Genomic DNA, 23,871 nt, shown 5'->3' with positions numbered 1-23,871 from the left:
ATATATATAATAATGATGTGCCTAAATTGTGTTATTTAAAAAAAGGTACATTTTAACTTTTTTGCATTGAACAAATTATCATGCAAAACTGAGTTCATCTTTTCTCCAAACCCAAGGCTCTTCTTATATTCTCTTCATGAATGATACTGCCTCCTTCTAAGTGGTATTTTCAGAAAAAAACACAGAGCAGCCTTCCAATGTAGTGCTTCTCAGACTTTGAAGAGCACTGGAATCCCCCCTGGGATCTTGTTAAAATGCAGATACTGATTTAGTAGTTCTGGCCTGGGCTTGAGATTCTGCATTTCCAGCAGGTACCCAGATGATGCCAATGCTACTGGCCTGTATACAGACCACAGTTCAGGTAACAAGGCTCTCAAGTCTGCTTACATATTAAAAACTCCAGGAGCTTGCCTTTTAAACACTTAGCTGCCTTCTCTCTGCACATGATGATGGGGCCTAGGAATCTACATAATTGTCTTTTAATCCCCAAGTAATTCTTATCCACAGCCAAACCAAAAAGCATTGACCAAGAGGTATCTTATTTTATTGTGAGAAGTGAACAATTACCACATTGTGCTTTTTTTAGTATAAGTTTATACAGGCAGATGGGCATGAAATAACAAATTGTTTTAGAAAAACATCTGTATGTAAATGGACTAACAACTTGGAATATGTTACAGAAAAATAATATTTTAACAAAATTAACCGTATAATACTATTAGGGGGTTAAGGTTATTGAGTTGGACTTTCTCCTAGTTTCCGTGCTGTAGGTCTGGCCATACACTAAATTTCTACATCAGGGATGTTTCTCTTGAGAACCATCCACCTTTCTTCCGGTACCTTTCCTCCCACCTTTTTGCTCCTCTCACTGTGTTTACTCAGGGTCTTAATACTGTCCTGCACCCTGGCACACATCCATCCCTTCCTTACCCCAAGTGTCCAGTGCTCTGAACTTGCCTCTGTCTCCATTCACCCAAACATGAACCTCAGTTCTCTGTGTGAGGCTGGTTGCACATGCTTTTGAAGGAAAGTAATTTGATAGCAGATTCACTTTCTAGTCATGACAGATTTATTCTTCCTGAAGTTTTGTTGTTGTTGTTGTTGTTGTTGTTGTTGTTTCCTGCCGGTCTTTGTTTCTCAAGAAGATGCTGTTTTCCCATGTGGTATAAAGGCTGCTTCTTACTGTTTGAATGATTATGGTATGTTTAAAGTGTGCTGTTAGCCTATATAAAGCTATAGCTTGTATAGAGAAAGTGGTATCTTACCTAAAGAAGGAAAATTTTCATTTACTTTGTAGGTCATAGTCTTGCAAGTCACCTGGACAAAAGAGCATACCTTTTAGTGGCTAGGTTAGTTCACATGTGGAAATAGCAAGGTGGAATTGACCATGTCAAGATGCTTGAGGAACTGGAGGACCTAAGTGCCTAAGAAGTGGTGGCAGCCCTTGGGAATGCCTCAAGTAGGAAATGTAATGAGCTAAGATTTTGGGAACACTAAGGGAAATAAAGAAGGGAGGATGTGGGTGATGCCCTAGAGGGCCAGGACAGGGAGAGCAGGAGGGAGTTGCAGGAGGGAGGGGATATGGGGATATATGTATAAATACAGCTAATTCACTTTGGTGTACCTCAAAAGCTGGTACAAGAGTGTAAAGCAATTATATTCCAATAAAGAGCTTAAAAAAAAAAGGGGGGGGGAGGATGACAATTTAGCATAGAAACATGAAAATTAGGATGGCCATTTAGCCCAGTTTGCTCCTCTCTATCTGGATAGGCTCTGTCCCAGGCCAAAATCCTGTGTGGTTCTATTAAAAGTGAATTGTATCTCTGTTAGATATTTATTATCCCAAATATTTATTATCCTAAATAAATCAATAGGACTTTAAATAATAGAAAAAGTGAAGTGCGAATTCTCAGCCAGTGTGGACACAGAGAGTTATTTTGGACTAAGAGGTCATTCCTTCCTAAATTCTGCTCCCGGGAACAGTTCCCGTAAGCAGTTCCTGCTTTTTACATCTTCTTTTCAACACCCCTTTTAAATTAATTATCATCTAGTTTTTAAACATTTTTGCACTTTTTCCTTCTCTCAAGTTCCTCAAACTACTGAGGTGAGGGATGAGATACATCGGGCTTCTGTGATTCAAGAGCATTGAGGAAGACCAAGGCAATCTTGTGAAAGAGTGTCCATTTCTAGTTACAGTCTGCCCCATTTTAACTTACTTCAACCCCAGATACATCTGTATAATATGAGGCTTTCTTCCTCAAAACAACCAGATATTCTGTGAGGTCTTTGGCAGTGATGTCTGGAAACGCCAGGTAAACCATGTTGCTGCAAGTTCAGTATCTGAAAGTATAACTGACTCCCAACCATCCAAGTCCTGGAAAGCTATAGAAAGTGGGGCAGTGGGGGAAGAAGTACCCCAAAGTCAAGGAAGCCCAAATCAATCCTAGTCTAACATATTCTCTTTTTAAAGAAAAGAAACAAACTATTTTCAACCAAGGTCTCTACTCACTGTGGATTGAACTTCAACTAGCTTATTTTCAAGCATGCTTCTAACTTGGCACAGCTCAGGGAAAAATCCCATAATTGAGCCATCTGGGTTAGATAAAAGAGGGAGTTTTTCTATTTGATTTCTCACATTTTGTTCCTCTTTGTTTTTAATGGGGAAAAATCATTATGAAGTAACCAAATTATTGCATAATGTTAGTGAAACTGGAGAAATCTTTTCAACTCGATACTGTTTCTAAAGAAATCTCTATTAGAAGATCTCTCTGTTGTCTCTGAAATGTGGTGTAGATTGAATGTTTTGGGTAAATGACTTGAGGGAATAACTAATAATAGTCAGAAAATAAAGTTCTATTTGGGTGGTCTGAAATTCAGCAGTGTTTATTTCTTTTCAGACTCAGCAAGGATTTTTTTTTCCAGTGACGCATATTTTAGCATTTTATGCTCTGGATTTACTTAGTGTGGTTATAATTGAAATCATTAGGCATGTGTAATTTTTAATTTTTTCTTAAAAACCAGCATTAATTGCTATATGATTCAAAGAATCTGAAATTAAGAGACATTGGAAAGTTGTTTAGTCTCTGATGACTTTGAAAACAACTATGAAAAAAAAGACTGTGTTGTACGTTATAAATTTCTGTTTGCAGTCCAGAATTACTTGTTTGACTCTTATATCAGTTCAGACCTCAAAATTAAGAAAATGTTAAGTAAAAGCCTTCCTCTGTGTTTGCTTTACTAGGCACATGGCTGCCAGGGCCTGGGAACATGCTGATGAACAAGAAAATCTCAGTGCCTATTGGTTGTGATAGTCAAAGGGCAGAGGCAGATGCTATATAAACCATTACACAGATATGCTACAAAGGGAAAGTAGAGTGTACAATGTCATTAAAAATTTTATCTAAGAATGTTAAATCATAAAAACATGGTTTGTTGAAAAATGTTTAAAAACCATGAAATGAGGCCTCCTTTACTTTGGGCAGCAGGGGTAGGTAAATGCATACCTATTACATGGGGCATGGTCTTTTGATAGTAAATTTAGCCTATGAGTACGTTCATTTTACAGTATTCACTCAGGCTTAAAATACCCTAATTCCTTTGAGAGAGTAAAGCAAGAACACTGTCACGTGACTGTCTGGGTTTCTGAAATGCTATCTTTATAAAAGCCTTATGGATTTTGAGTAATAAAGCAAGTGCTGGCTTATTAAGTAGGATAATCTGATCCATGCACTATATAAACCAGAATGTAATTTTAGATGCTATGGTTTTATATCACAGATGACTCCATGATTTTCAAAAGAACTTGCCTAAAGAGTATATTTTCTTGGAAAATAAATTCATTGTGATATTTCAATGATTTTAACATTCCACTTGAATAATCTTTTGTTAATAAATATTGTATTTTTAATTAAAACATTCATCACATTTCTCTAGTCATGAAAAATACAGTGGGTAAAATGTCCCAAGATTGATAAATGATTGCCATTTCATTGTGACCACGTCAAAAGAACTTTATTACCAGATAATTAGGGAAAAAATGGAAATTATATTCTTGCTTGTAAGTTAGCCCAGGTCACTAATTCTTTTAATAAATATTTTTGAGCACTTATTTTGTGCCAGGTACTGTAGCAGGCATTAGGTGTACTCTGGGGGAAGACAAAGCAAAGTAAGCAAAACAGACCGTTGAACAACATTTTTCATATAGTCTTCCCACTGACTTTTATGCATTTTACTTCTTGGATGTCTTGGCCTACCACTCAGAATATAATTGCTTTAAACTTCATGCATATTTCTAACGAGCTTATTCATCTGATTTCTTGGCCTAGTGAAAGGAGAAGGGGATTGCCGTAAGTCAGGTATACTGACAATGCAGATGATAAGTTCACCCAGATAGAAGCCACACTTGCCAAAGGATCACAGTAGTAATTTGCAACAGTATTTCTCTGGCTCTGTCCCAGTCTGCCGCGTGAGAACATCAATCTTGCCTATCCTACAACTTTCCCCAAAACACTTCTGAGAGTGCCCTGGGGATATCTCAGCCAGGGTGTCTTACAATGATAGTCTTCCTCTCCATTTCTGGATCATTGTGGTAGGAGCACCCATCACTGCCAACCCGGGCATTAGCTCTGTCACAGGTGGCAGCCAACAGTGCTGTGACCAATGTCCACCTAGTTCTGGAACCGTGGCTACTGTGGCCTTGCTCTCTCAGTCTCCACAGAGACTAGAGGGTGCCCTTTTATATTAGGGTAGGCTCAGCTGCCACAATTATAAGATGCAACAAAAATGCGGTGGCTGAGGGAATATATCAATAGAAATGTATTTGTCTTTCACATAACAGTCCAGGTTAGTGTTGACTTCAGCAAGCAGTTCTTCTCAAGCAACCATGTAAGAAGAACTGGGGTTCTGCCCATCTTTAATATGTAGATTCCAAGGTTGCTCTGCTGCCTGCCCTCCCAGCCACAGGAAGGGAGAAGAGCCAGTGGGGGAGGCACACCCACTTCTCAAAAGCCTCAGCTAATATTCCGCTGGCGAGAAGTGGGCACATGGCCCTACCTCCTTCAGAGGTAGACTGAGGACCAGCACTGGCCCTGGCTGGGCCACTCCCAGGCCGCCACTCTGTTATTATGTCTTTTTATGGCCAGCAAGCTGTTGCCTCCACTTCTGTCTTGTGTCACTGTCCTAGAACTTTCATTGCAGCCCCCTAGGTCTGATACCCAGAGCAGCTGAGGGCATCCGTGGTCACATAATCTAGTCTATCTCTACCCTAGGCAGGTCTCTTTTCCATCCATATAAACAACTTATAAAAACCTTTACGACTCTTTTCAAATCCCCTCTCCTTCCCACCCATCCCCAGCCTTAAAAGATGACCTGCCCTTCTACTGCAGAGTAAAGGTCCTCAACTGTGAACCACTTAAGCCCTCTTACCAACACAGCCACTCTTCCTTTCCTTCTATCCCAGGGGAAGATGCATCCCTGCTTCTTTTTTGATCCCACTCTTCTTTCTAATATTATTCTTGTCTATCTCATTCAAGATCTTGTTCCAGTAAGTATTCCTGCTTGCTCATAATTGAAGTCTCATTATCTCTTCAGTAAAATATTCAATCCTTGAGGCTGTAAGTGTGCTTTTCATTTTGCCTCATGCTATTTTTTATTCCCCCTTTTTTTTTCTTTTTAAACCAGATCTCTTAAAAGACTCCTTTATATTCAGTTGTCATGTCGTTACCTCTTGTCTTTTGTCTAGCATTTTGCAGCCCTTACAAAGAGGAGCACACTAAGCTCAGTGCAGTCCCATATTCATGCAACAATTCCTGTACTTATTGAGCACCTTCTCTGCAGGCACAGAGCTTTAGCAGTGAACAAAATGAAAGCCCTTGTCCTCTTGGAGTTTACATTCTAGTAAGGAAAGGCAGGGGGAAAAAAATGAATATTTGTTAGATGTGTCTATGATATGTGCTAAAGAGAAAAATAAGTCAAGATAAGGGAGTTAGAAGGACATTGTTATTTTAAACAGGGTGATCAGGAAAGGCCTCTCTGATAAATTTTTTAAATTAATTTATTGGCTGCATTGGGTCTTTGTTGCTGCACATGGGCTTCAGTAGTTGTGGCTCTTGAGCTCAGTAGTTGTGGCTCACGGGCTTAGTTGCTCCGCAGCGTGTGGAATCTTCCTGGAGCAGGGTTCGAATCCGTGTCCCCTGCACTGGCAGGCAGATTCTTAACCACTGCACCACCTAGGAAGTCCCTCTGATAAATTTTTTTTTTTTTTTTTTTTTTTGGGCACATGGGCTTAGCTGCTCCGCGGCATGTGGGATCTTCCTGGAGCTGGGATCGAACCCGTGACCTCTGCATTGGCAGGCGGATTCTTAACCACTGCGCCACCTAGGAAGCCCCCTCTGATAAATATTTGAGCAGAGACCTGAAACAAGTGAGAAAGCTATCCACATGGGTAACTAAGGGAAGAGTATTTCAGACAGAGAAATAGCATGTACTAAGGCCCTGAGGCAGGAACATAAATAACCGCACACAGAAAGGACAGTAGAAGGGCCGTCATGACTGGAGCAGAGCAGGGGAAGGAGGAAGAGGAGCAGATGAGGCCAAGAGAGACGGCGGGTGCCAGATCCACTGATGGGCCGTCAGAAGGGTCTGAGCAGAGGAACGACCTGCTTATTAAGTAGACACTCAGTGATGTATGCAAAAGACCCCAAAAAGCAAAGTGATCAGTTAGGACACTATGAGAGTAATCCAGACAGGAGATGACAGTCATTTGGGCTGGGGAGGTGTCTGCCGAAGTGGTGAGAAAAGACTTTGATTCCTGATAAGTTTCAAAGAGCTGACCGGCGGAATAGTGCTGGGACCTACCCCCTGCCCCTCTGGTGGCATTCCTCCCCGTCCATCCACCTTCCTCTGCCTTGGTTAGGGCCCAGAAGGCTGATCCTTACAGGCTGCATCATCTCTGGCTTCCCTTTGGGGCTCACAAGAGGCTCCTGCAGAAGATCAGGAGGCAGGGTGATCATGAGGTCAGAGTGTCGTTCTCCCTGCCTCCTCCCTGCCACCACCGGTTGGCTGTGACAGTCTGCCTGAGGCTACAGCTCTCCCCTACCGTTACCCTGTCTGGACTCCAGGAAACCTCTCCCTGTCCTCCCTTCTTCACACCAAGGGGGTAGTGCTGGTTCCTGCTGTTGCTAGCTCAAGGGTGAACCGCTATCCTTTACTGGTTTTCCTGAACCTCACCCACAGCTTTATAAATAGTCCCTTTAATAAGCTTTCCTCAAAGTCTTGTGCTCTTGACTCATACTGGGAACTAGGGCATCTAATGCAGTAAAAACAGCAGAACCTTTTTTTTTTAATCGCTGTTATTTACCTGTTTTTCTCCCCGGTAAAATGTTAAATACTTGAGGACAGAAGCTGTTCTATTCCTGTTTCTATTCCATGATGTGAAGTAGGTAGGGTTTGCTACAGTTGTGTCAATGAATGGTATATGTAATGATCCCACCTGGGTCCTTAGGAACTGTCTGTATCATGTTTGATGTGAAAGATTAGGCAAAAGTAGGATGCGTGTATGTATCTGTCGTAGTGCTTATAGGTATAAGCTCCACCATGTTGGACAATTCAATTCCCTGGGATCAAAAAAACTTAAGAAAAAGTTGAATAGCTTTCTTATTACTCATTGTTCTTATGAAGATATCTAAACAACAGTTTGTTGATTTTACCAGTTGTTTCTGAACTGGAGAGAAACAGTATTTGTTCCCACTTTCTTAAGAACATAAATTTTTTTTCCAGTAATTTAAAAGATGGATTGTGCTTTATTACAGTTACCTGTTAAGTTACTGACTTTTATTTGCAAAACATTTTAATAGCACTTATTTCTATTATGTTTGGTTATATACAATCATAAGATTATCAATGTGATTGTTTTCCTACCAGAGTTTTGGTTTTAGTGTTGCATTTCGTTACCGATGTTTTCTCTTAATCTAAAGCATATTTTATCTTCACATATTTATAATTCTAATTTTGTGACTTCTCTTTCTTTCTTCCTTTCTGCCTTTCTTCCTGACCTTGACTTCTTTCTGTTATTTCCTTTGGGCTAGACCTTAAATAGTAGGCTGAGCAACCTTGAGGTATAGTTTTAATAAAAGTTTTGCTGAGTAATCATTTGGTATAAAATCCCAACCAAATCCATCAATATAAAAAAGAAAGCAATACCCTTTCAAGGTTAACTATCTTTGTGCTTGCTCCTATGAATAACACACACTCATTGAATTCATTTAATTATTACCTCGATTCAACTATATTTAAGGTCCGTATTTCTAATAAGGAGAACAAAAAAATCCATTAGTTTATGAGAGGAGATTGTCAAAGAATATATTTATTAAAGATAAATTAGAACTATGGAATTTTGATTATATAAAATTGTAGCCAATACCTCGGGAAAATGTCTAGGAATACCCTATTGATTGTAGAGTTTATTGTTTTTTAACTAAAAAGACAGAGCCTTCTTTTTCTTCTTTTCTCCTTTTTTTAAAGTTTTTGGCATTATTAAATATTCTCACAACCTAAATAAATTTTTTTTTAGAACTAAACATTATATATGTGAAAGTACTTATTTATTTTGTGGGATTTAAAATGAATTTGAAAACTGAATAAACACTTGACTTTACTGAAGCCAGGGTGCTTTTGAAATCCATGGAAAGTAGCAGCCCTCATCTATTTGAGAACTAGTCTTTCAGGAAGTATCACCAAACATTAGCTTTCTGCGCAGTTCCTTTCACCTCTACTTGACTCTGTTAACGGGTAAATTATGACTGTTTGTGGGATATTATTTATCTTGTTATCCATTTGGAAGATCACAACCCTAATGATGGTTGTGAAATAGTAAAATGATGAAAATATGAAATAATGAAAAATAACAATCATTGACTTAAATCATTTATTTTTCTGAAAGTTTCCTAAACTTTCTATGGAAGAGACCATTTAACTCAAGCCCCCACTTTCCCAGGAAAGAAGGAGGTAAGGTTTACACTGAAATCCCCATGCTGAGTACAGGAGAGGGAGAGAGAGCTGAAAAGATTGGAGTGGTGGCACCCGCTTATTTGAAAATCTTCCTGCTTCAGGTTTCAAAGTAGACTCTGCCTCCTGCGCCCATTTCCCAGCTGAGTGACCTTGCACGACATAGTTATTTTGGCCCTCAATAAAATGAGAGGAGTTTGCCAGGTTATTTATTTTTGAACTCTGCCCCATGGAGCAATAGGGTTTCTTGGAGTTTCCTCAAGAGTCCTACGGTAGGTAGGATGGGAAGACCAACCAGAGCAGTTTTTTTCTGTAACTGTTTTACAATTTTTTTCAATAAAGGCTTGTTTAGTTCAAAAAAGTTGATCCCCTCATAGGTCCCTTCTAGTCTATAAAAGTGCATTGTTTTGTTTGCAGATTTTTTTCCTTCATTTCTTTTTGTGGGGATAATCTTGTGAACACAGTTGAAAGGTAAAAGTACTAAATTAGTGTTTGCTTTGGAAAGGCTAAATGAATGAACTCATGTGAGAACCTCACTTTCCTTTAAATAGAAAGGGGAGAGGAGAAAAAACACATAGGATTTTAGCCCTGGAAGAAAATCCCCATATTGGGACAAAAGCTTGGAATTGGCAACAGTGAGGGATTTTAAGATAAGTCATGAAATCTAGCTTTCTTTCTTTTCTTTTCCTTTTCTTTTTTTTTTTTTTTTTGGAATCGGAGATGATAATCCTATAAATCAATTTTGTTGTATTTTAAATAGAGATAATGTTCCCTACTGTTTGCTTTGGGCAGTTTTTTAAGCTCTTGGGTAAAGTAAATTATTATGCATATGTCACAACACATTGCTTCAAAAGTTATTCATGGCTATTATTAATTGGTTTGTCCATGTAAATAGAAAACTATTAAAGCTACCAGAGTTATAGTTCCATATTGTTTATGAAATACCCAAACAAGCATCTGAATTAAAACTAAATAGGTCAATTTTCTAGCTAATTATAGAGAGCTTTTTTTTTTTTTTTTTGGTCATCTTATTGGGATGAGAACAAGAGAAGTAGTGGTTATTCTTGGACCTAACATTCAGCAGTTCCTCACATTTTTTCTGTACATGGTAAAAATTGGTTAATAGCACCATTTCCAGAGTCAGGCAGCTTGAATAAGTCATTTTACCTCTCTGTGCCACCATTTCCTTATAATTAACGTAATTATGTTTTCTACTTCATAATGCTGTTGTGGGGGATAAGTGAGTTAATATATGTGATGCACTTAGTACAGTCCGTGGCCTATACTTGGCATGGTTTTGTGTGTTAGCTATTATTATATTATTGAGAAAGCAGAGATCTGTAACCCTTAATGAAAATCCAACCTAAGTAAGAGATAAGAGAGTCGATATGCTTATTAGGAAGGTGGAAAGGTGTAAATTTGTGAGAATGAGTTCAAGCAAAATTAACATGGCAGCATGCTATGAAAAGGATTGGTACAGAGACACCAGAGTCTCAGGGACCTTTTAGGATGCTCTATTCCAGGCAAGAGGTTAAAAATGTCCTGAACTGCTGTCTTACTCCATTCAGGCTGCTATAAGAAAAATACCGTAGTCTAGGTGGTTTATAAACAATAGAAATTTATTCTCACAGTTTAGGAGGCTGAGAAGTCCAAGGTCAAAGTGCCAGCAGAGCCTGTGTCTGGTGAGGGCCCACTTCCCAGTTTACAGGTGGCTGTCTTCTTGCTGTGTCCTCACATGGTGGAAAAGCAGAGAGAGCTCTCTGGGGTCTTTTACAAAGACACCAATCACAGTCATGAGGACTCTACCCTTATGACCTAATAACCTCCCAAAGGCCCCACCTCCTGGTACACATTTAGGGTTAGAATTTCAACCTATGAATTTTGAGGGAACACAGATATTTAATCTATTGCAACTACTCTTGTGGTATTAGAGTGGAAGAAGGAAACAGATATGTGAAAGATTACAGGCTTATATTTAGGGGAAGAGGAAGAAGACACTCAACTTAGGCTTTCAAAGTGGGTGACTAGCATTATGGATGTAACAAACCCAGGATTGTTCCTTGGTTTCCAAATAGTTTCTATATATTGGGAAATAAGGAATGCAAAATTTAAAAGACTAATAAAGATTATGTACACTAATATGTAAAAAATAGATAATAAGAACCTGCCGTGTAGCACAGGGAATTCCAGTTCCCTGTACAGTAGAAACTAACACAACGTTGTAAAACAACTATACCCCAATAAAAAAAAAAGGCTAAGTGTGGTCATATCATATTATACTATATGATTTATACAATAATTAAATAGCTAGCAGTCTTCATAAGGAAGCATGTAGATAAGATCTTTTAAGGAATTTTCCTCCAGTTAAGAAAAATATGTCCTATTTTTTTAGTTCTCTCATTTAGATTCCTACATTATAGTGTATCAAGCCTAGAGATTTGTTACTCTTTGATTCTTGTATTCCAAGACTGTTGATGTAGTGATGTGAGGAACTCAGGCATAAATCCTGTTGAGAATTAAACCATTGCCTTCTGTATTTAATCCAACATACTATATATGAGATATACAGGTATTCAGAGTTGCAAATAATTTTGGTCTGTTATTTCATAAGTATTTTTATTATTTCTAGGTTCGATGGATGATGTACTGGATCGTCTTTGCTCTCTATACTGTGATTGAAACAGTAGCAGATCAGACAGTTGCTTGGTAAGTTCTAGTGTTGAGAAAAAGCCAGACTATAGACTCTTCATCAGGTGTCCCGAGTTCTTATCCTGCTCTGGCTGTTAACTGAGTGAATTTGACCAATCTACCTAATTATCCGTTGTATCATTTTCTTCATCTGGTTTCCCTACAAGAACACTACTTTCCTTCTGAAATCCCCCAGGTGAAGGCAGCTCATCCTTCTCCCCATGTGCCGTTCCCTGCCCATCTCCCACACGCCTCCCAGTATCTTGGAATAGCGAAAACTTGGTTGTTACTATCTTCTTTCCACACTGATGACTTCGGACTCTTTTTTTCTTGATTACTTCCTAACGGACTCCTCTTTTGAAGCCCACAGCATCTGGTTTTAGCACTCCCTCCCCATCCTTAAAAGTCTCACCTACAAACATTCAAACTGGATAACATCAAATCTGTACAGAATCCCCCCAACACCAGTTCCTTCACTGCTGTGTTCCAAACAGCATGGGACAAAATTAAAGCATGTTTATGTCCTCAAGGATTTAACATTTTACTGAGGAGCAATACTTAGAACAACTTGACGCCCCTTGTGCTGTATTTCAGTAGCTCATCTCCATCTACACCTTGCCATCACTTGGAGAAGTCCTCTTTTCAAACTCTTTAAACTTTTACTACCTTGCCACTATCTTCAACCACCCTTGCTGCACAAACCTTCATCCTAAATTAGCCCAACAACTGCTTTTCTTTGCTTTTTTACCCAGGCTACCAACTGAGATGAAAATAATCAATCAGCTGGTCATATAGGTATTAATTTGAAAGTCACCATTCCCTTTACTTGCTTTTGGTCAGTGGCTACTTCCATTCCCTCCTGTATCCGTGTCAAACATTTACTGTTCTCTGTTTCAATTGTCTCTCTGACTTTGCTATTCTCATCATATTCTCGCAGCGCACTAGGTCACATTGAATTGCTAGGAAAAAACAGAAGTCATCAGACTTAAAAGTTCTTAACAACCTGCCCTTATTTATCAACTTCTCTGTATCTTCATCCATCTTTCCCTTCCTCCCTCTGTCCCACAGCTCATTTATTTACCTGTTATGTATTGGGGTAGGGGTTTCGGGAGGGTTTTCTGTTTGTTTGTTTTTACGTGGCAGAACACAGATTCCAAACCATGCCAGGTCTAAGTTTCACTGTTCTCTCTTAAAGACTTCTCTTTTTTTTTTTCTGATTGCTAAATGTAGCATATATACACTATTAAAGTAAAAGTAAACAACGTAGAAAAAGCTTACCACAAGCAACGAAAGTCCAGAAACTCCTCTGTAACTGCACTGTGCCGAGACCCTTTGTTGACTACACGATAGTCATTCCTCACTGCCTCCTGCCCATCTGTCTCATCAGAAGAGCCCAGATATTTGTTATCATGTATCTTAGTACTTCACAGACCACAAGATGCTGGTCCCCTTATGATGAATTACTTAACTTTTGCTGTGGCAACAAACAACCCTAAAAGCACAACAGGTTAGAAAAACAAGCATTCATTTCTTGCTCAAGCTACATGAGGACAAACCTTCCGCGGCAGCTTTGCTGTGCTCAGCTCAGTTTTAAGTGCCTTTTTGTTCAAGGACCAAGGCTGAAGAAGCAGCTGTTCTCGTGGCAAAAAGCATAAATTGAAAGCAAGAGGTTGGGGGTGTTGAGGTGAGGGAGTCAAAGGGCATTTAAAGCTTCTCGTTTCATGTGACGCGTATAACACTCACATTCTGTTACCCAAACCAGGTCACATGGCTAAACCCACGGTCATTGGTTGAGGACGCATACTCACCCTACCGAGAAGGCACTGAAAAATCAAGTGGGAAAGGGCATGGGTATATAACCCTAATTCCCAGGTTACCACAATAGCAATTCCATTCTCCTTGCAAACGAACAGTTTAAGTCTGTCAAGTGCTGCAGTTCTGACTACATGAAATTGGAGGGGAAGTTTTCTGGAGAAGGAGAGGCGTATATGGGGTAACACTGTACACTTGGAGCTTATAAAGATGACACCTGATGCTCAGAGGTGTGTCCAGGTAATGTCATGACAGCTAGGCTCCGCAGACTGGGTGAGTGTACCATACTGTCCTGGTTAAATGCTATCAGTGCTTTCTTTGAACTGCTGCCGTCAGTTTGGCAGCTTCTCTGTGCTTGTCTGCACAGAGCAATCTTGTCCTAGAAGGTGTGAGTCACTGCAGGGGTCAGGTCACTCTGATCTATGTAGTTAATGAGATTAATTTGTCAGTTCAGACATAGTTGTTTCCCCATCACAGCTTTTTACTTGTGAAAACTTAACACAGTGACTGAACGTTTTAAAAAGTGTGTGTGTGTGTGTGTGTGTGTGTGTGTGTGTGTGTGTGTGTGTGTATCATTTCCTCATTGTCTGTAGTTTGTTTTCACCGGGGATTTTTTCAAATTCTTCCTTGTTAGGTTCCCCCTGTACTATGAGCTTAAGATTGCCTTTGTCATATGGCTGCTGTCTCCCTATACCAAAGGAGCAAGTTTAATATATAGAAAGTTCCTTCATCCACTACTTTCTTCAAAGGAAAGGGTAAGATGTATAAATTATTTCCACAAATAATTTGTTAGAAATGTACATCACCACATGCTGTATGCTATAAAATGAGTGAAAGCTTTATGTTAAGGGGAAGTCCCAGTTTTCAGCTTCTTGACAATCTTTTTAAATGAAATTAGTATCGATGGGCTTGATTTTTTTTTTTTCCAGGAGATTGATGATTATATTGTACAAGCAAAGGAACGAGGCTATGAAACTATGGTAAACTTTGGGCGGCAAGGTTTAAATTTAGCGGCTACTGCTGCTGTCACTGCAGCAGTGAAGGTAATTTTTTACTTACCTTTTTTTAATCCGATGTCACATTGTCAATGAATAAAATAGGGTGGCTTTTTACTTCAGATCATTATAAAATTTTGGTACAAATTTACCTTCTGTTTATTTTTGTAATACTAGAAAAAAAACCAAGTAGATTATTTTAAAGACATTTTAACACGTTTTCTATAATTGTTGGATATTTTGAAACAATTGATGACAAAAATGAGAGCTAGTTAGTAAGTAAAACATGCTGGAGAATGTCATTTTGTCATAATTTTCCTACTTTGTAACCTTAAAATAGTTTTGAGTAAATCACCTTTAGTAAAGATGACCATTCTTTCTTTCTCTGTCTTTGGTGTTTTTTTCCCTCCCTCTCTCCATGGCAATATCTTGGTAGGATTTCTGGCTTACTTCTGCACCCATACTTCAACCAATTTGAGGTAACTGATTATTCAAAATAAGGCATGAAAAATTTCTGTTCTTAAAACTTAGGATTTTACTTAGCCAATTACTAATGTCGTGTTGTGTTTTGCAAGCCAAATTATCAAAGGAATGTCTTCTGTGAAAAATCGCATTACAGCTTTTGGATTTCTTTGCATGTAGTAATTAGTGTGGTTTATTTTAAATACCATAGCATAATTGGTTTTGATGTGTAGTATATGCAAAGAAAATAGGTTTCAGATCCAGAAAGTGCTGAGTGTGACTTTTTGAGTAACCATCGGCGATTTACTTAACTTCTCCTTTGGGAGGATGGTGGAGAGGAGAAAATGAGGTGGAAGACCACTAAAGTCCTTGTCTGCTGTATATGCAAGTTGAGGTATTAAAGTGGTTGCCTGCAGAGGGATGGAGAGAAGGGGACCGAGGGCTTCTTTCTTTCTTTTGTTACAAAATGTAGCATCGTTTAACTTTATAAATGAGGCACATGCATTTATTTACACCCCAAAGAAGACGCCTTCTGAATTTTCCATTCTTAAAAGCAACATTCAACATGATTCTGTAGCAAAAAATTAAAAATTAAATTTTAACATCAAAAATTGTTTAGAAAATATAGACATTTTAGAACATTGTTTTAGGAAACATAGAAGCACACAAATCCCATTTGCCATCTTCATTTTAACACTTAAATATAGTTTATAATCCTACCTGCTCTGTGAAACACCCCCCTGCATATTGTGACTTTTTTGTGGGACATTTATTTTATTTTGACTTACTGCTTCCAAAATCTGTGAGGAATCAGAAACCCCAACTAGATTATCTTATCCTCATTCCCTCCTCATTTATTTTATTTTACGCATACTTTGCTGCCATCAGTATTTAACATCCTATATATTTATTCAACATATATTATTTAATGTATTTAACATCTATGTATTTCTTTTACATTTATTTACTTATTTATTTATTTTGGCTATGCCGGGTCTTAGTTGTGACACGTGGGATCTTCGTTGCAGCACTCAGGATCTTTAGTTGTGGCATGTGGACTTCTTAGTTGCAGTATGCACATGGGATCTAATTCCCCGACCAGGGATCTAACCCGGGCCCCTCCACATTGGCATCGTGGAGACTTACCCACTGGACCACCAGGGAAGTCCCTATGTATGTATTTAATGCGTACTATATGGTAGGTGCTTGGGATGCAGCAGTTAACAAAATAGATACCGTCCCTACCCTCACAGGCTACTACTATAAAGCTGAATGTCTGTATTCACTAATTGAAAATTTTACCTCATCTTTGGTTGCTTAGAGCCTACCCCTTGCCCTTCACGATGAAAATAAGCATTATCTGGTAATTCCCTGGCAGTTCAGTGGTTAGGACTCTGCGCTTTCACTGCCGAGGGCCTAGGTTCAATCCCTGGTTGGGGAACTAAGATCTCACAAGCCTCATGGTGCGGACAAAAATAAATAAATACAAAAATAAACTAAAATAAGCATTATCTCACAGAAACACTTCTCTGTAGAAAGGCTATAAAAATTATCCCATACCTATATTTCTCTGGCTTCTTTGTGATTCATTGTTTTCATTTATACATTTAACAAATCAAAACCACCTCCCCACTTCAAAGGCAGGAAACAGAGAGCATAAAAATCATCTAAGTTACCACTGCAGAACAAACACACACACATCCTGTAATTTGAATTCAATTTGGAACTCTCCCTTCTTGTTTGTGATCTCGTGATCCTTTTGTTATCAAGTTCACTGCGTATGAGGCGGCCCTCACCATTCTCCTCATGAGCACAGGAACGTCGGCATCAACCGTACTGTACTTTATTCATTAGAAATAGTCATTAAATATGCTGAACACAGCATAATGTTAACACTCTTTGCCTCAAGTTTTACTGTGCCTATTTTAAAGTAGGGGAAATTAGTTTCATCTCTGGAGATGTCAAAGAAAGGCACTGTGATGGAAGAATCACTGAACCAGACATTTCATACTGAAGAGTAAATTGAAGCTGAAATAGGAAATAGGTCAAGTTTAAGGAGAAACTGCAAGAAAGCTAACAGTAAGACTTGAGAATTATTAAACTTTTCTTTTTTTTACAATATATGGTTTGTTAAAAATATCTTTCAGGCTAAAAATATTGGACTCTGTGTGACCTTTAAAGATCGGCAATACCCTTGACTAGGTTTCCCAGGTTGAACCACCTGAGCATGTTAAAGATGAAAATAGGAATCTAATCAGAACATTTATTACACCGTAAAGCAGTTTTCTGAATATGTTACTCAGTTCTATGACCTCATTACCAGGCATCTGTTCACAAGGTCAGTGTACAAGTTTATTTTGGCTGAGCAAAGCACAAACATATGAAGAAGCTTCAAGGATTTTGCTGAGGATGTTTCAACATCCCATAGCTTTCACATGAGAAATGCCAGTGGCTTTTGTACAGATGAGCAGCAGTCCTCCCGGATGAAGGACAGATGAAGAAAAGTACTTTCAGTCATATTAACCATCTCGTAGGATTTTCTCTGGCAGCCTTTTCTTGGTGAATTCTTTAGCAGATATTATTTTAAAAAAATCAGTTATCATAGAAATGAGAGCATTAATGTTAGAATTTCTGAAATCTTATTGACTGTAAATGATGATGATTAGGTCAGAAATCCTGACATCTTGCTGTCTGTTTCAATGGCTTTCTGCTTGTGCAAGGATTTGAGGAGATTCAGCTGCTTAATATCATCCATTTAAAAAGAGAGCACTTCTTCAGACAGTGGAGAAGAAAGACCATGTTTTTTTTTTCTCCACAATCTAGGGAAGCACAATGTTATAATGAAAGTTGAATTCTATAGCAGTTGAATTATCGGCATTTTTTAGCCCTGATTCTGCCACTAATTAGCCGTGAGATTTGGGGCAGTCATCTGCACTGATCTCTCCAAGTATTTATTTTCTTACCTACAAAACGAAGGGGTAAAAACTCACTTCTAAAACCCCTTATACTCTAAAACAGTGGTTCTCTCAGCTGGGGGCAATTTTGCCCTCCAAGGGACACTTGGCAATGTCTGGAGACATTTTGGGTTGTCACAACCGAGAGGAGGGTGCTGCTCCTAGCATCTCATGTAGAGGACAAGGATGCTGCTTAATAAGCCAATGCACAGGGTGGCTTCCCCCCCAACACACACAAAATTATGTAGCCCAGAATAACATTAGTGCTGAGGTCAAGAAACCCTGCTCTATGATGAGTCAGAAAAGGCTAAAAGGATACATAAATATGTATAGGTAGTTCGGGTGATGGGTTACAAATAATCTTTCTTTTTTAATATTTTTCTCATTACAAACATTCCTCAATAAATATTTATGTATTGCTTTAATCTTAAAACCACTAAAATATATCATTCACTTAATGCAAACGCAGTCAATTCCATTCTAGGCTTGATCAGATTAAGTGTTGAATGTCCACAGGGGAAAGACGTCTCCCAAAAAACTGGGGACTAACCTTATCTGCAGTTACAATGTAGTATGTCAAAGATCAACAAGAAATAGAGCTTAATGGCTGTTCATTATTGAACAGTATCGTAAAAATTATTCCATAAAAGATTGTATGCTTGTGAGAGTTTAAAGCATTGCTTATTATGTTTCTGAATTCTTAATTTAAAAATGTGAAGAGGATAGGTTGAAGGTTTTATACAAAGATGCTGATAAGCACAGTAAATTTCCCTTATTTAACACAAAATATAGTAACTTTAATGTAATATGTAACCAGGAAATGAAGTATTTAAACAAAACCAGAATCGTTTGGGTAAAAAGAAGTTAGAATTAGTCATACTTGCAGGGTCCCTTTTTACGGATGCCAACCATAGACTTGGATACTTGAGAAGACATTCAGATTCTCTAGTGCCCTTGGATGTAAATGAGCTCTGTGTGGGGCCAGCTCGGGAAGCTGCTTCTCAGCTGAAGGATTCTTTCCAGAGCCTGACCCAGCCCTCCCACTCAGTCAGCCATTACGTTGTTCTTAGTTCTTAAATGGTCATTCTGGCTTCATCCAAATTCAAACCCTGAGAACAATGAAGACAGGAACACTTCTGCTAATGATGTAAAATTTTCTACAGAATACTTTTTAATTACTTTGACTTTTGCTTGCTCATCATAACCTTTCTGTTATCTTCTCTTTGATTTTTAGGGCCAATTAACAGACACAGTGTACATACAATTCTGTAGAGAATAGCATCTAAAATGCCAGGATATAGAATTACCTTGTGGATGGTAACTCCCTTCCAACTTTATTGACTGACTGCTCTCTCCACATGTATTTCACTCCTCAGACTAGAACCTGTCTTCATTTTTCCTATACTTCTTAGCTTAATATTGTCTTCAATTTCCTATACTTTTTTAGCTTAAACCAAATGGAAGAAATTAAAGCATCATTTTTTTTAAATTTTCTTTTATATTTCCCTATTTAATGACTTTGCGGCGCTCTCTCTTTGTTCACATGGGTTCTGCTTTATTCACCATCCAGTGTCCTTTCCTTACCACTGGAATGACTTCCTTTAGTATTTGTTATGGGGGAGGGCTGCTAGTGACAAATTCTTAGTTTTAAAAAATCTTTGTATGTCTGAATTTGTTCTTCAAGGGACAGTTTTGCTGGATAGTGAATACCCATTTGAAACTTTTCTTTCTCTCAAAAGTTTGAATATGTCACCCCAGTGCTTTCTGGCCCCCATGGTTTCTGAAAAGGCATTATTAATTTAAACAAAATCTCAGTATTTTTTTGTATTGTTATTTGTGTGTGTGTGTGTGTGTGTGTTAGGTTATTTTATATTCTCACAGTAATCAGAAATTCTTATAGTGTACTATGTTGCAATTAAAATTTTACTATAACATCTATGACTAATTTTATATGATGAAATTTTTGAAAAAATGGAAGAAAATCGCTCATCTCATCTGCCTAAACATTACACTGTTTTCATTGCTTAATATTTTTCCCTGTCTAACTATAACCGTACTGCCTACATGCACCCATATTTTTCATGATTTAGAATTCTAAGGTGGAGAGGAGATATTTCCACTTAACATTTTATTGCAAACATAATTCCCTAATTAATGGACTTTATGTGCTAAATATATAAAAATTAGAGGGAATAGGTCTGCCTTTACATGCGATTATTTTATAATGACACCTCTCCTTTAAAGGGGTCACATTGGATAGTTATAATTTATGTAATATTTTTGAAGTCCACAATAGTGCAATAGTTCTCTCCCCATATTATTTCTATTCTGGGCCCATTAGAAAATGAACAGTGGAAAAAAATGATTTTTCGAAATGATAATGGCTGTTGAAGTGCTGTGGGTCCTCAAGGAGGTGTACCCCTTTTTGCTTCTCCCTAAAGTACCTGGCCTTTTGGGGAGATTGATAATACCTGGGGCTAGAGGGTTGGTAACTCAAGAGCTACATTAAAATCCAGACTGTATGTAGATCATCCAGATACCTCAGGGTTGGTCCTTGTTCACCTTTAATGTAAACCTGAAACAAACTCCTAGTGGACAGTGTAATCTACCCATATATATACCCATGACCATACCTGTAGTTTGATGCTGAACTCTCTATATAAACTCCAGTGTTTACATTAAAACATGCTACTACCTATGGAGAACTCTCCAACAGTCAAGAGTAATGAAAAAGAAGAGGCATTAAAAGAGTATTTAGTTTACTTATTACATACTCAATATATTCTCATACCAGGTACACTTGGAGAATAGAAGAAGACTAAGATTTGTCCCTCTCCTCTAGTTTCTTACAATCTTGCTCCAGAGGCAAAACATATAAAAGCACAGCAATAGAAATAACATTAATGTGTGAGTTCATTTGTGAGATATGCCCTAAGTAATTAGTTGATTATAATCATTAAACATGCCAAAGTTTGTGAATGCTATAAAGCAAGGCTGCTTTAATGGCACTTTGACTCATCTGCATGCTGAGATGCACTTTCTTGAATGGGAGGGTTTGGGAGTTTCAGTATAGGGTGTCATGGACGTATATTATCATCCACTTGGCAATAGGCAAAAAGTCAAGAAGTGCTGAGAGAGGGCACAGAAATACAAAGGTAGGAACAGAGGAAATGACGATTCTGAGAAAACAAGGCATCAGTTTCAGATGAGCACTGGTCACTTCCTTTTAGTGTGTCTGAAGTCTTCTGTCATCCTCTATTTAATAAGTAAATGATATGTGATAAAAAGAAAGTATAATGAATTAAACCTTGTGAAGAATGTTTAAAGATGTGTGGAATCCAGTTATTTTTATTGAGGATATAGACCCTGTAATTAATTAATTTTTATACATCTTTATTGGAGTAAAATTGCTTAACAGTGTTGTGTAAGTTTCTGCTGTACAACAAAGTGAATCAGCTATATGTATACATATATCCCCATATCCTCTCCTCTTGAGCCTCCCTCCCACCCGCCCTCTCCTACCCCTCTAGGTTGTCACAAAGTACCAAGCTGATCTCCCTGCGCTATGCAGCAGCTTCCCACTAGCTATCTATTTTACATTTGGTGGTATATATATGTCAGTGCTACTCTCTCACTACTCCCAGCCTCCCCTTCCCCCTCTGTGTCCTCAAGTCTGTTCTCTACATCTGCGTCTTTATTCCTGCCCTGCCACTGGGTTCCTCAGTACCATTTTTCGAGATTCCATATGTATGCATTAGCATACTAGACCCTTTAATAACTCTTTTTCATAATTCAAAAAATATGGTAGAAATTACGAAGCTTAAGTGAGGTATGGAAATGGTGTTTGGGTTTGACATACTAGGATATCACTCACTCAGAGTAGCTAAATCAGGAGTCATAAATCAAGACCTTTTCTTCAATGTAAAATACATGTTAGCAGTAATATTGGAATGTTTGTAGTGCCTTAGGCTTTGAAATTTAGAGATGAACCATTATGGATGAGTTTCTACAGTAACATTATAACTAGAGGCAATCCTAGATTCACATGTGTGAGAAGAAGAAATAATAAGTGTAAGAAAACCTTTAGAAGAATATTTTTAATCCAGCTATAAATAAGAAATGAGTCATCTGTATGCTATGCAAATTTTCAAAGTGGGTAAATTTAGAAATTATTTTTTTCTCTTTACAAAACTTTATACTTTGGGGGGAAATGTAGTTATGTCTGCAAAGTTCAGAAATGTCCCTTTCAAGGCTGCGCAATGATGAAAAGCACTGAACTTTCTGCAGTGATGGAAATGTCCTGTGTCTGCACTGTCCAGTACAGTAGCCACCAGCCGCATGTAGCTATTGAGCATTTGAAATGTAGATAGTGCAATTAAGGAGCTGAATTTTTAATTTAATTTTAGTGAACTTAAATTTAAATACCCACTTGTGAGTATTTAATGTCTACTATATTGCTGAGGCTTTAAAATGACAAAGTCAAATTGTGTAGTAGTAGATATGCTTTGCCAGATGGTGAATTCATTAACAGAGTATCATTTCATACTCGAGATTCTTTGGCTCTTAAATTTTTTTTTACCATGTTCTAGGTAGTGCCATTACCATTCCTGACTTATCTTTAAAACAGCATCTCTTTTACTTCAAAAACTTCTGAATCATAAACGTCAGCCTCAAAGTGCTCGTTTCAGGAGATGGCAATATTATGGATGACGTTTACAGTGAGGATAAGCTCATTATACATATTTTACGTTCTCAAATATAAAGCTGAAATGTTTGGGAGTGGAATGTACTGATGTCTACAATTTGCTTTGAAATGCATTAAAAATTGATCGATGGATGGATAGATGGTAAATACGTGGTAAGGCAGATATAGCAAAATATAAACGATATATGGGTATCCACTGCAGAATTCTTTCAACTTTTCTGAAAGTTTCATTATCAAATGAGTAAGCCTCATGATAAAATGTTGGGGGAAAGTTAAATGCAAACATATTAAATATTTTAAAGTGCGTTTTTTTTTTTTGGATCTATCACTTCTCTGTTAAATAGAGCCAAGGAGCAATAACTGAACGTTTGCGAAGTTTCAGTATGCATGATCTAACAGCTATCCAAGGTGATGAGCCTGTGGGACAAAGACCATACCAACCTCTCCCAGAAACAAAAAAGAAAAGTAAACCAGCCTCCAGTGAATCAGCAGGTATGCTTGTTTTGTTTTAATATATCGTTCTTTCATAATTGGGATCTTGAGTCAAGATGCGTACTAAAATAATACCTGGTAACTATCTGAATTTGGGTACACAAAATTTATTTTGAAACTTGTATTTTTGAGCTTTACACTTAACTGTAGGTCTCTTGCTCTACATTCTCTCTAAATAAGGTTAGTGCTTGCCTTTTGTTGACCCTGGAGATAATCCAGCTAAGAAAGTGGCAGTAGCGTCTTGTGCGGCCATGAATTTTTAGAAGTAGTGGATGCGGTCACCCTCTACCACCAACACTAGTTCTGACCTGTGATCTCTATTCTTGCTACTCAAACTATGTAGTGACATCTAAGGAGTTTTATAATTAAACCCTCTTTAATGTAAGAGTGGTGAACAAATAAGGATATATTGAGTTATAAGATAAAAAGTTTTAAGCAGGTAATTAACAAAAGATGACCAGTTTGAAAATAGGATTAATCCAATGGAAAAATGTGTTGAAAAAACTAACTTGTTCTAATGTATATTATAAGCATGTCATAGTTGATATGTTCTAAAACATTAATAAATTGTTGTGATCTTAGAAACATACACATAAACAAAAAGACATAGTTCCTTAATCATTTTTTTCACACATACAAAGTTTTAGTTCAAGGCTCAGCTGAGAACTAAGATCTTCAGGACATTCCTTACTAATGTGTTGTTAGGTCCATAACGTACAGGGCTACTTGATCTTTTCTTTTTTTAAGTAGAAGTTTTCTT

The 23,871-nt window shown here is 37.9% G+C and overlaps 1 protein-coding gene across 3 annotated transcripts in view; it reads left to right on the top strand.

The window, feature by feature from the left end:
* The window catches only part of REEP3 (receptor accessory protein 3), a 97,088-nt gene that overhangs the window by 65,259 nt on the left and 7,958 nt on the right, over positions 1–23,871 (top strand). For all 3 annotated transcript variants that reach the window (XM_057734779.1, XM_057734777.1, XM_057734778.1), the window contains 4 exons: positions 11,633–11,709; positions 14,138–14,258; positions 14,433–14,546; positions 22,964–23,111. In XM_057734779.1, coding sequence (XP_057590762.1) covers positions 11,642–11,709; positions 14,138–14,258; positions 14,433–14,546; positions 22,964–23,111 — 451 coding nt within the window. In that variant the 5' untranslated portion in view covers positions 11,633–11,641. The remainder of the gene's footprint in view (positions 1–11,632; positions 11,710–14,137; positions 14,259–14,432; positions 14,547–22,963; positions 23,112–23,871) is intronic.

The sequence above is a fragment of the Hippopotamus amphibius genome, chromosome 5 (assembly GCF_030028045.1).
Source record: "Hippopotamus amphibius kiboko isolate mHipAmp2 chromosome 5, mHipAmp2.hap2, whole genome shotgun sequence".
Lineage (NCBI taxonomy): Eukaryota > Metazoa > Chordata > Mammalia > Artiodactyla > Hippopotamidae > Hippopotamus > Hippopotamus amphibius.
The sequence above is the reverse complement of the archived record's forward strand: the minus strand, read 5'-3'. Positions and strand labels throughout refer to the sequence as shown.